Consider the following 13,249-nt stretch of genomic DNA (forward strand, 5'->3'; position numbering starts at 1 on the left):
TACTATATGACTAAATCTATTATCCTGTTGATTTGTTATAATTACATGAAAATTTGAGGTAAATTGACTACACAATAATAATGCTTTTCAAATACAAATTAACATAGAAAATAATAAATATGACAATGTAACAATAATTATGACCTCTAACTACACTTTTCTTATAAACACAAAGAAAATGGAGGGCTGCAATAACAAAACAAAAAAAAACATCAAATGAGTCAAGAAATAACTTATTTTTATTGTACAAGCATATATGTATATAATCCATTCAAACTGTATGCATTTACAACATAGTAGTTGTCACCATAAGTGCACTTTTAATTATAGTTATACATATACAAAAATAGATCTTTAAATAAAAAAAAAAAACATATGTATTCCATACCTGTCTGTATTTGTATTGATTGAGTTACTGTCTTCAGGACATTATTTAAAAGATTTTACCACCTATTTAATTCCTGACATCAATTATTTACAGTAGCAGAACATAGAATTTCGGCACAAGAACAAATAACTCTTCCCTACTTATAATTTTACATTACAATTATGTACTGCTTCAAAGGGGTTATAAATCCGTGAAACTTAATTCTTCTTTTTTGTTCATTCTATTGATCGTCTGGTAATGAACTTCTTTGATTCTCTGTAAATGGAATGCTAATGTTTGACCAAAATGATCACCATGAATAATAAAACTACCACATGGCTATTTCTGTCAAAGTTGTTTATATCTTTAGGTCACAGCTGAAACTGTAAAAGCCCAACATCCACAAGCTTCTTAATTTTCTTTTTCTTTTCATTATCAGCTTCTGTTAACAGTCTGTAAATAAAAAGTAAATATTTCATAAAATTGATATTATAGAAAAAAAAGAAATATCTGTCCGAGTGAAAGCTAAAGGAAAATTATTTTTGTGGACAGACAGATGAACTGTAAGTAATATCTTCAGATATATTCAAAGTACTGATATAGAGCCATGTAAAAGTTACAGTCAGAAATATAAAATGTTTGCAATCAGAAGTAAAACTAGGATTATTAGAGGATTTAAAATAAAGACCAATGGAAAACTGAGAAAAGCCCTCAAGATTTTGCATTAGTCGTTTTTCATATTTACGGAATGCAAGTAATTTTAGCACGTTTTTCAAAGGGACGTAACCCACCAATACTTGACAACCTGGTTGCTGGTCTCATTGGGGAAAGGAAAAACAGTAAACATTTTTCTTGGAAACTTAAACTATTTTCACTTCGGTAATTTCCTGAATGGTTTGAAATAAGTTATTTAAAAGTATCCAAGTACTTAACATAGCTCTAATAAATTGAATACTTGAATTTGAAGTCTACGGCTGTCCATTGCTTCAATTTGACAGTAAACCAGTCTGTCGGATGACAAATTTGTTGAAAATTGCTCCCCTTTGCTTAAAATCTTAATTAACAAAGCCAAAGTCGGGAATATGAAAAAGGACTATTGCCATATGAATGAAAAATACCTTAGATCCAACAACACAGAAAAAAATAATGTCCTTTGCTAATACCACTGAAGGGATACATTTAGGTTGACAATAAAACAGTTACCACACAGACTTTCAAATGATCATTTCATCATACCTTTGACCACTTCCTGGATCTGTTCTCAGAACATGTAATAAATTCTGTACCCAGGGGTCCATTAAAACTTCCATTGTTTCAGGCTGGGATAAAATTTCTTGCATTTTTGTCTCATCTTCAGCTGTTGCTTGCTTTGGATTTGTGGAGCTTCTAACTGACATATCTGCACCATTTTGTGACTGCCTGGTTAATACTGTACCCCCTGGAGAAGCCACTGGGGGACCAGTTGGTGTGTACATGGTTGGATCGGATGGATCAATTTCCTGTATTTTAGGTGAAGGTTTTGGTTGATCATCTGGTTTTTGGCTTTTCTCTCCTAAGTTTGAGAAGTGGTTTCCTTTAAAATAAAAAAAATAAAATAAAAATTGTGAAACTTACATACATTATAATAAACATCACAAAGTTCGAGTTTTTCACAAACTATAACTGTTTATCACTTGCCATTTAATTGTCATAGTCTTTTACTTATGATAAAACATTGTTATATAAAAAAAAAAACATAAGTACCATTGAAGTAAATGATACAACTTCTGTAAAGCATTTTTATTTTCATTATTGCTAATTTTCATGGATTCTATCAAATGAACCTATTCACAGGTTTTTATTTTTCACAGTTTTGAAAATACTATGCTTGTTATAATGTAAAAATCAATTCACAGGCAGTGGCACTCTTCTTAGAGTGTATTTATTTACTGTGAAAGTAGTGAAAATTAATAAGTTTACAGTACTTTTGAAAAGAAATTCTCCTTCATTTAATGGAATCAGAAATTTAACTCAGTCTATTAAAAGTACACAAAATTCATCAGTATTTAGGTATAAATTATTTTCCAAACAAAATAGACCCTAAACTTGGAAATGTTTTACCCATTAGTCCACAGAACTGCATAAAAGCATCCTGCGTTTCTTTGTCATCTTTATATCTTTCCATTGCTGCAGTAGGGTTTGTTTGGAACATCTGAACAGCCTCCATAAATTTTGGATCTTGTAATTTTTTCATCAAGATCTCATTCTTTTCTATGTTGTTCATCAAGTCATCTGTCAGCCATTCATCTGGAAATAATATGCATATGTATTTTGCCAATAAGTATTAATACTATATTACTTGTAAGCAAGCTGTGTTTCAAACTAGTGATGCAAACTAGCTAAACTAAAAATTATACTTGCAAAGGTATAAACAAATTCAGGCATTTAACATAATACATGTACATATAACATGATATTTTGGTTAAAAGAACTGTACACCAGTAAAAGTTTTATTAATTTTCAGGTACCTTTTTTACTTGTTATTGTATCATTCATTGCTTTTTGTACTTCATCAATTTTCATTGCCTCTTCATTCTTTTTAATATATGGAATAGACTCTTCCTTGGCAGTTTTCTTTGGTTTTGATGAACCACCAAACATAAACCCCTTCTTCATACCACCAAAACCTGATGCTGTCTTCTTTCCTTCTGGTGCTTGTTTAATCAACTCTTTTTCTTGCATTTTCAGAGATGGTGGCTTGGCTGTTGAATTCTGTGTCTCCTTAGATATTTCTTTGACAGATTCAGCATGTCCATTTGATAATGAAACCTGTAATTAAGTAGACAAATATTGATACAAAATTTCAGTTTGAACATGTATACACATTTAAACATCATCTTATAAAACAAAAATATGAAAGTAAAAATGGTGTTCTGTCCAATTTAGGGCATTCCTACATTCGAAAGATTGATTGATTGTGGTTTTACTCCTAAACAGATACCTCATGCATTTCAGGACAAGACCCTTTGATCAATAGAGCATACTCTGCTTTGTACTACTAGTAAGATTTTTATATCACTATTAATTGTCTTGTTTTGTAATCAGCATGATATACCAGTAGTTAAATATGAAATGAAAAGTGACTAATGATTATGGTAAATAATATTTGAAAACATATTAACACATGGTATTTTTTCCTTTTTCCCTTATAGTATACCCCCATCTTACCTTGTTTGTTTTATCATTTTGTCTCTTATCTCTTTGATCTTTGATTAACTGCACTTTGTCCAATAAATCTGTCATGTCCTCCAAAGGAGGAATATCTGTAAATATAAAATGTTGGATTCAAGGCAAATATCTTTCACTATTAGAATTTTCTCCCAAACTTTTCAGTTAAAATCATTATTACAGTGTATGAATTACTTCAAATCTTGTCAAAATAAATTTACATGAAACCTGTGTCTAAATATATGTAAGACAATTACTATCATTACGGTATTGTGATATGGATTACATTAAAAGTTAAATTCAATATTTAATTGAAATCAAATTTGGAATTAAAGTGGCAATGAATAAAATAGTTGGTAAACAACACCATGGCAAGTTTCTAGCTTTGAGAAAATTTTGAGAGGGAGATCTCCTGCTTTAGAGTTTTCAATTGTTAGCACCTTAACCATATCTAAATCGGCTCTCACTAATGAAGAACTTAGATTGATATAGGTACCTTAAAGTTTTAATTATAACAACAGATCAGTAATTAATAACTTAAGCCCAACTATACTCAATTTGACCTTCTTGATTTCTTTTTTTTTTAGTACTCTTAGAAACAAATCCATTATTCCTTTTCTTGGTAATCATTTGTGATTTCTCGATTGTTTATTTTATGGATGTTTGTTTGAGTTTTCTTTTTTTTTTTGCACTGGATAGAGTTACTCGACAAAGAAACAATAAGAAAAATAAAATCTATGTGAGTAATTCAATTACTTTTAACTCTATATAATATCTATGATCAATTCACTTTGGACAATAATAAAGTTTATTTATTTGTCTTACATTCTGCCATTATTCCTTATGTGAACGAGCTCACTCACTACATATTAAAGATAGCTACCAACAGGCCAGAGGTAATTTTCCAGTTGTACAAAAAATCAAGTCTTTCAGGGAATTTGAGACAAAGATGAAACTGAATCAAGAAGGCAATTTTGTTGTACAATATGAAAGAAGTTTGATTACATTTGGAAGTGAAAAAGCAATGTGGGAAATAACAGAGAAAGAACTTGTGTACCAAGAACTTAAGTATTCCTGTATACACAAATAATCTTTTTTTTCAAAACTGTGCAAGTAAACATCACTGCAAGATGTATAATAAATGCAGTCTTTTTCAAATTACAGCAATGATAAGTTGGATACTATAATCAAAAGATGCACATATTGTGTCGGTGCTTGATGGGACGTCAATAATTCTGCCTGAAAATCTTCAACCCTTCAAGAGTCTCCCAACTACAATTTCAGGGATGGCATGATTACTTTCAACAATAATCGATTATTAATTGAATACATGGGTTGTTTTCATGTAATTGATTAATAATCTATTAAACTGTTTATCATGTGTAATTCATTACAATCAATTACTTTTCAAGATGTACTTGATGATTTTTTTTCGACTACTTATGATTACATTTCTCAGAAGGCAACAAAAATTATACAATGCTCAACATTTTTATACAGAAAAAAACATTTAAACAATTTCAAATGCCAGATCAAAGTGTAATTCACATAATGACCAAACTTAAATATGCACTTTATCATTATCATTTTGTGAAAAGTGTCATCACAAAGTTGGGTGTCTGACTTACAAATTCTACAGATCTCAAATTTTTCTTTCAATTTCAACTCAACTTCTTATAATATTCTATTTTAGTGTTAAGTTGAGAATTTTTCTTAATTTTTTTCCAGATTAAAATACTGAACGAAAATATAAATATTCAATATATTTTAACTCAGAAAAAATTAAAGAACATCTTAATCTAAGAAAGTGGAAGCTGAATGTTTAGTGTGTGACCAGAATGCCCAATCTCTTTCTTTAATTGTTTGTAATGGATGTTTAGAATGGTATCGTATACCATTTGCTGGACTTAAAAACCAGCCAAATCAACCTATTGGATGGAGTAATCAAGGGAACCAAGATTCTAGGGGTAATCAAAAGAATGTAATCCAGGGAGAAAGACTAGACATGGAAAACAGACACACACAACAAAGAACATAAAATAACCAAAATAATACATACAAAGTAACAAAAGGAAATAATCATCCTCAGACTCCACTATAAACTGGGAGCATGGACCAGGTGCACTGTTATGGTAAGTGTCCTCTGCTTTTCCAGAAACACCAAGAAACACACGTTTTCAAAATACAAAACATTTTCAAGTAATAATAGCACCAAGTAACAATAGGGAAATCAAGTATTGTTACTTAAAATTAATCAGGTCCACAACCGGCAATCGCTCTGGTAATTAGTCTCCATTAGCCTCTCAAGTAACAATAATATACTCCCAAGGAAACTGAATCTTAAAAATTGCAACATGGCAGCTTCATTCTTGTATATTTGTAAATGCAATTGAGAACCACACCAGTCTTGGAAAACATTAGCCAGCTTTGATGATTAAATACAAACAGAATCTAGGCTTTTTCCAAGATAAGGATGGTCAAAACATGGCACCAGAATGTTTATGAAAATGACATAATGTTAAAGCAGAAATTTTTGTTGGGGATTTAATTTTGTTTATTTCATGGGTAGAACAAATCTACGAAAATATGTCCCCATGAAAATTCATCTCCAAATGTATATCTCAATTTTATTATTAACACATTATTCTGAATTCAAATGCACTTGTAAGTATATAAAATCAATAATCCTAAATATACAACACATGCCGTAATTTACTTCACCTATGTGTGCAGTAGAACCTGTAATACACATTAACGGGAGTGCCAAGCTGTCCTAGAGCCCTTTGTCATTTAATTAGCAGAAGATAAAAGATCATTTATGAAAACAATCATCACTTCTCCTTTAAACCACCTGATTAACTGTTTACAGATGGATGTCAAAACTTCAATAAATAAGCTTGTCATATTAAATATTGTTTCCGTTTGCAGTGTTGGTAACGATGTCATTGTTTTAGTGAAACCTTTGGTTTGCACATATCTGGAAACAGATGGAAGCGTCAATATTTGAGATGAAAGGAACAAATATCGTTAAAATCCATAAAAATTTGTCCCCACAAAATCAGTTTCAAAGTCAAAACCATGAAATTTTATCCCTAAGAAAATAAATTACTATACAGCAATCAGCTTATCAATACTGGAAATTCAACCTAAAGATATTTGGACCATGACCATCTTTTTACACAAATACACTCAAATTAACATGGAAATGCCTTGAAACGCTGTTAAAACGGCAGTTAAATAGATTTTCAGGGCAAATTAATTATAAATATCCCAATTTATGCTTTGATCTCGCAAAATTGTAACAAATGAACAAAGATACAATGACAGAGATGACACAAATTTCCGTACTGGATTTCAATTAAAAATTAAGATTGTTTTGGTGTAATATAGAGTCCCTGTTTAGGTTTACAGGTGGTGTTAACTGTAAAATGAATGCCAGTTATTTTTATTGTTCTCATTGTTTTTTTGTTTTTTATTTAAAAAATAGTAATAACCATAAATAGAACAGTTATCTCTAATGATAAAATGGATATTCTTTACAACTGATTAATGACCTGTGGTCTTTTTTGTCGTTTATTGCTTGCATTACAATGAACTTACAAGTTGTTTTGTTCATAAGAAGAAGCTATTTGTAGAACAAGTGAGATATATATTGTAATCTTATGATTTTTAAAATGTATGACTTATTCAGCTTTTCAACGGATATCATCAATTTCCGTGTTTTATTCTGTTCCGTGTTATTTCATTTTTATACATTAACTTGCTTGAATGAATGTATTACTTCTACTGGACTCAGTTGACGAGCTGCCACATCTTAGACGTGTTAGAGAGAACTTAGTGCCTGTACACATTTTATTTTTATAAAGTCAGATCATTACTTCTATTTACCATATAAATACCCAAAATATTCAATATCAAAATCAAAAATTTATTCCATACACAGATAGTAAGTTGAAGAAAGTAAAATTTGTATACAGCCTCAAAAGGAACCTCTTTTAATTAAATAAACTCGAAGCTACATGTGTTTCTGTGTGGACATATAGAAAGATAGAACAGGCACACGGCCCTCGCATACATTTATAAGTTTTGAGAATGTTTTGCATATTGCTTGTAATCATTTTACGCAACAAACATATTATTTAACAACTCAATATTTAGCATTCATTTAAATTCCTGTCTGACTTGGAATATCTAAATTATTTTTTTTTAAATTAAGTGAGGGGCAGAATTCTTGTACATGTACTTTTTTCAAGATCAAGAAATGTGGGAATTTTGTATTAATGAAATTTTTTTTAATATGAATTAATAGTAGTAATATATTCCTTACAGTATTTCAATTCGTAAATACAGTATAAAAATTTAATACTAGTAGAATTAGATATTTTTTTAAAAATCATACATAACCTCATCCTTGGTAAATATTTGCATAATTTAAAAGAAAGAATAAATTATTTTAACAGACATATAATTCATATAACTATATTGAATTTTCTTAGAGGCTGACTAATTTGAATTGCAATTAACACAGACATCAGATGTTTTTTTTTTTCAAATAAAATATCAGTTGTGCTGAAAATTGAAACCCGGTACAGAAATTCATGTCATATCCATCATAGTATCTATGTGTTACAACTTTGTGAGATCAAAGCATAAGACATAAATATTGGGTTATTTATAATTAATTTGCCTCTGAACATCTATTTAACTGTTGTTTAAATAGTATTTCAAGACGTTTTCATGCTAATTTGAGTAAAAAGATGGACCCACCCATAGTTCTTAATGAATGCCGAGTATTTTGGCCCATGAACATTTCAGACAATGACAATTCAGAAAATGCATTAATTAGAACAATAAAAACAGTACACCATAACAAATTTTATCACTTTGGATGCTATCAAGAAAAATGTACTATAACACTAAGTCTAAGGGCTGACAAAAAATATGAAAGTTTTTTTTATGATTTTTTTTTCAAGAGTGTTTAAGGTTTCACCTTCCTCATACTAATTTTTCCTATTGTTACTTTTCAAGGTAAATCTGAGTAACTGTAGCCAATTGGGTTTTTTATTACTCCTTCTATAATTCTCCTTTTAATTCAATTTTGCACACATTTCTTGTCGTATATGCTTAATACATTAAGAGGGGAATCAAAACATACCACATCCTTAATCTAACTGCTCAGATAAACTTTAACTTTTGAAATTCGTTTTTCGTTCGTCCTTATAAGTGCTACTAATTCTAAAACGCATATAATATGAGGAAAGCGTCATTAGAAACCAACCTGTTTCGTCGGCCATGTTCTAGAGTTATCAAACTTGCAAAACATCTAATTTAATACTGTCAATTATACGGTGTCATTTTCTTACACTACAAATATATTGGACATGCGATATTTTGTAAAATAAAACTGTAAAGAATATTTCATATGTCAACAACAGACTTTATTGTAAAAAAGAAATGTTTATTTTAAAATTTTGTTGTACAATATTAGAATTTCAAATCTCGGAGATGTAAGATTTATTTTGAATTTTTTCTTAGTCAAGAAGATGCTTTTTCAATTCTGAACAATACATGAATACGATGCTTCTTATTGATATTGATTAACCCTAAAAGATCAACAATTGCACGTGTTAGCAAAAATATGGAAAATCCATCACCTAAAGGTTGAAATAGCAATTTTAATTAGTGCTTGTATGAAAGAGAAACTTGGGTTTTTCCTTTTTAACAGGTTCACATCAAAATGTTCATCAATTCATTCAAAATCCCCTAATTTTAGGTTTATCATCTCACCCATTACTTAGTTTTGATGATTGATGAACTTATATGACTTTTCATTCTGTAGTGTCATCTTTCCTTTCACATATGGCTATATCATCAAGAGTTTGCTAACTAAGCAAACTTATGAAGCGAGCTTGACTTTTTAGCAGTTTACAATTAGGCTTCTGGAACAGGGACAGGGTTATTAAACTTGTGTTGCTACAAGATTGAAGTCGCCACTAGACACTACACTACAGAAGTTTTATGGTCATCATCATGAAATTGTGAATTGTAATGGTGTATCCATCTGCACCATGAGAACCAATTTGTTCACAATGTCATAGTTTTTCTTTCCCCATTTGTCTACCCTATACATGATATTTTATTAGCAACTCAGTGTTTCTAGAAAAAACAGAAAAGTTTTAGTGGAGTCCAGGTTGCTTATTTACTTTTGTTTCTTTTTATTTGTTATTTTGGTTACTTCATGTCCTTTGTTCTGGTAATTATCCATGGAATGTATTCTTTTGATTTTGGCTCGAATCTTTTGATTCCCTCGATTACTCTTTGATAGATATGAACTTAATTTCACCACAAATTTTCATTGAACTACAAACAAACGTGCACTTGTGAATTATTTAAAGCACGGCAGAATCTAAATGATTAAAATTCATTTTCTGCTTTTAAATGATATGAGACGGGTAAAACCTTTTAAACAAGACTTTTCCAACAGGGTATCCATCATAATGATGCAACCCCAGGATTGATTCACTCTTGGCATGAAGAGTATGTTTATTTTGTCTGAAATGTACATACATTTTGTGGTAGGACTAGACTTTAAAATCATGTTATTTTAAACATCAAAGAATTTACATACCTGTTAACCCTCCCAAACATGTCAAATTAGGTGGAGACTCCCACAAAATCAATGAAAAATTTAGAAACTCCCACAAAGTAATGTACAATTTGTGGGAGGATTTTGGTTGATACTACTATATTTTCTGTGAAAACTAAAAAATAATTTAATTATTACTTAAAGAGATTGTTTATAGGGCTAAAAAATTAAATAGTAGATTATCATCCCCTCCTGCCCTAATATGGTTTAAATTTTCTTTATATAGGATTTGATTTTTTCCTAACACATTCTCCAAATCGTCATAGTCCAATGTCTGGCATTGGTAATAAAGTGTGGGAAAGACTGATTATTTTCCTAAACATTTGGGTGCCATCATACTGTTCACTCTTTCAGGGATTGGGAAAGCCATGTGCAATTTGCGCATTGAAAGTCATTATTTCGCATTTAGGTTGATTATGTTTGCGCCCTAGTGAGCCACTTGTTAATTCTGCCATTCAACTCTTCCATTGGGAAAAAGAAAATAATTATACAATGGCTAAAAGTCAATTTTCAATGTCTTATTTATTTCTTGATGGAAAACATTCTATGATAAATATTGTGAATTCCCTGTTTCTTTTTTTTAGGTAGAGTTATTTGTTTCGACCAATGGGGTGACATGATTAACTCATATGATTCAATCTCTAAAAATAACTGGAAAATATGTTTGATCTTCATTACACTTCCTGTATCCTGATATAATAGATTCAAAGCGGAGGGTTGTTATTCTTTAAAGAAGATGCAAAAAGAGCTTTATTAATAAAATAAAATGCTCACAATCTACTTATCCTTGTGACATTTGGTCTTGATCAAGTGACAAACATATCTAATTATAGAAAACAAAACGGAACCATGTGCATGGTTAAGCTAAAAACCAAAAATAATAAAAGAGGTACAACACACCATTACCGACCAAAATAAATTTTTCAAAATGTAATTATGGACTTTTTTTGGTATATTTGAATTTCTGAAGTCAAAAGTCTGTTTTAGTATTGATTCAGTCAAAATAAATATAGATTAATTACAATGACAAGATACATGTAGAGTGTTTGTATACAAGTGGTTGTCTATTTTCTATTCTTTTTGGTATTTAGTTCGTATAAAGTTTGTAAAGGCACAAAATTTGAAATAAAATGCACTCAAAAACAGACTGTTAAAAAAGAGGACCGTTAATATGTGTATCTCCACATAGATTCTTGCTAATTTGACTTGTTAAAGTGACTAACTTTCATTTGAACTGAAATTGTGAATTCGTGTTACAAATATGTTTAAAGGTAATAGTGTTAATTGAAATAAAATGTGTTACAATGCTTATTTCATCAACCCATTACAAAATGTCACATATCGGTCCAGCCTCTGTGTAATGGCTTCTGTCTTTTTCCCATATTTTGTGGTTGACCAGTATGGTTCATTCATTTTAGTGATTTACATGTATGATGGCCTATTGCTTTATTGAAATGACCCTTCATCAACTAAAATGGCCTATTCATATGGTAAGTAAGGGGCCACAGTCACATTGGCAAGAAAATCTTCCCAATCCTTGCTCTTCTGGCACTTCCGATCTAGAAAAAGCTATGATTTGATTTGTAAATAATCATCTAAACCAGTGAATGTTTTTCCAAGACTGTTATGTTTCCCAATCACATTTACATAATGGTAAACTGAAATAGAGTTGCCGTGATACTATTTTTAAGCCCCTGAATGAAGTTGCAAGGATAATAATACCTATTCTGGACATACATGTAGGTATAGTGGGCCCAGTAATTCTGTAGTGTATTAAATCTTAACATGCTGAATATTATTCAATTTGCATGACTTTGAGACAAATTAAACACTTGGCAAAGCCTCACGTTTCATTGCATGATGTTACCAGTACACTGCAACAGTAAACATGGTTAATTTAAAATACAACAGGAATATATAACAAATTACTAGATGATACTGCTTCCAAGAACCAGGATGAGAACTGAATTTTGCAAGTATGTCAGCTTCCTTGTCAAAATGTCAATTTTTTTTGTATGAAAACAAGGGAAGAAATTTATGTGTTTTTATTTCAGATCTAAAGAAGCTTAAAATGTTGAAAAAGAAAAAGAAACTTTTAAAGATGGAACAGTCCAAGTTAGATTTATCTAAAGGAGGTATTTTCTTTAAACAAGATTGAAAAATGTTGTTATTTTAATTCTATTAAATAAAAAATGAACTGTCAATTAATTTGTTGGGCCATCCTGAAAACTGCTTTCTTATTTATCAATTGACTAAAACAATCGGGCTATTCATTTTTTTTCAAGAAAAAGGTGTTCTATTTTTAGCTCACCTTGCCATCACTTTGCGTCCGTCGTCGTCGTCATTAACAATTGTACAAAACTCTTCTCCTCTGAAACTACTTAACTGATTAGAACCAAACTTAGTATAAATGTTCCTTGGGGTATTCTGCATAGAACTGATATGGGAATTTTTGATTCGTCGAAAAAACATGGCCGTCGTTACTAAAAATAGAACATAGGGGGTCAGACAGTAGTTTTTCACATATATCTCCAAAACCGTTAGTTTAGCTAAATTTTGATGTGGTTAAAAGTGTTCAGCATGATGAGCTCTATCTCTGGTCAAATTTTGATTTTAATCCATTAAGCCATGTCAGAGTTATTGCCCTTTTTCAATGATTTCTGCTATTTTTAATGTTTTTTCTTTCAAAAATCTTCTCCTCTGACACTACTTGACTAATTGAAACCAAACTTGGTATGAATGTTTCTTGTGATAGCCTGCATAGAAGTGATGTGGGGATTTTTGATCCATCAAAAAACATGGCCCCATTACTAAAAATAGAACATAGTGGTCAGACAGTAGTTTTTCGCATATATCTCAAAACCGTTAGGTTTAGCCAAACTCTTTCAGTTGCTGAAATGATTCTTATTAAAAGGCTTTCAAAGGTCTTCAGGGATCAAAGTTGTCAGGCGTTTCCTTGTAAGAGTTATTGCCCTTGAAAGATGGAATTTTTTTTTTTAGTTTTCAGCCAATATCTTGAAACCTATAAT

The 13,249-nt window shown here is 30.5% G+C and overlaps 2 protein-coding genes across 5 annotated transcripts in view; one reads left to right on the forward strand and one right to left on the reverse strand.

Annotated features, from left to right (window-relative positions):
• Nucleotides 1-217: 217 nt before the first annotated feature.
• LOC148614798 (uncharacterized) lies at nucleotides 218-8,928 on the reverse strand. Of its 4 annotated transcripts, none has more exons than XM_088589176.1 (6): nucleotides 8,853-8,928; nucleotides 3,575-3,669; nucleotides 2,875-3,175; nucleotides 2,468-2,653; nucleotides 1,604-1,940; nucleotides 218-820 (listed from the first exon to the last, which is right to left on the reverse strand). In XM_088589176.1, the coding sequence occupies exons 1-6, from the start codon at nucleotides 8,866-8,868 to the stop codon at nucleotides 739-741; spliced, it is 1,017 nt and encodes a 338-aa protein (XP_088445302.1). In that variant the 5' UTR covers nucleotides 8,869-8,928; the 3' UTR covers nucleotides 218-738. The 4 variants fall into 4 exon arrangements, with proteins under 4 accessions (XP_088445302.1, XP_088445303.1, XP_088445300.1 ...); XM_088589177.1 differs by having other exon boundaries at nucleotides 8,730-8,873; XM_088589174.1 differs by lacking the exon at nucleotides 8,853-8,928 and adding an exon at nucleotides 8,766-8,824.
• Nucleotides 8,929-9,158: 230 nt separating this feature from the next.
• Nucleotides 9,159-13,249, forward strand: part of LOC148614799 (uncharacterized) — a 38,419-nt gene continuing 34,328 nt past the window's right edge. Inside the window, exon 1 of the mRNA XM_088589173.1 lies at nucleotides 9,159-12,355. Coding sequence (XP_088445299.1) covers nucleotides 12,199-12,355 — 157 coding nt within the window. The 5' untranslated portion in view covers nucleotides 9,159-12,198. The remainder of the gene's footprint in view (nucleotides 12,356-13,249) is intronic.

The sequence above is a fragment of the Perna viridis genome, chromosome 6 (assembly GCF_037379345.1).
Source record: "Perna viridis isolate PV_CMFRI_1.1 ecotype Kerala chromosome 6, ASM3737934v1, whole genome shotgun sequence".
Classification (NCBI taxonomy): Eukaryota; Metazoa; Mollusca; class Bivalvia; order Mytilida; family Mytilidae; genus Perna; species Perna viridis.

Excerpts from the sequence above, each read along its gene's own strand:
- LOC148614798 (XM_088589174.1), bottom strand. The coding sequence starts at position 8,820 with ATGCGTTTTAGAATTAGTAGCACTTATAAGGACGAACGAAAAACGAAT. Across the intron at positions 3,670-8,765 it reads ACGAAAAACGAATTTCAAAA|ATATTCCTCCTTTGGAGGAC; the intron begins GTTAAAGTTTAT and ends TTATATTTACAG. Across the intron at positions 3,176-3,574 it reads AAAATGATAAAACAAACAAG|GTTTCATTATCAAATGGACA; the intron begins GTAAGATGGGGG and ends ACTTAATTACAG.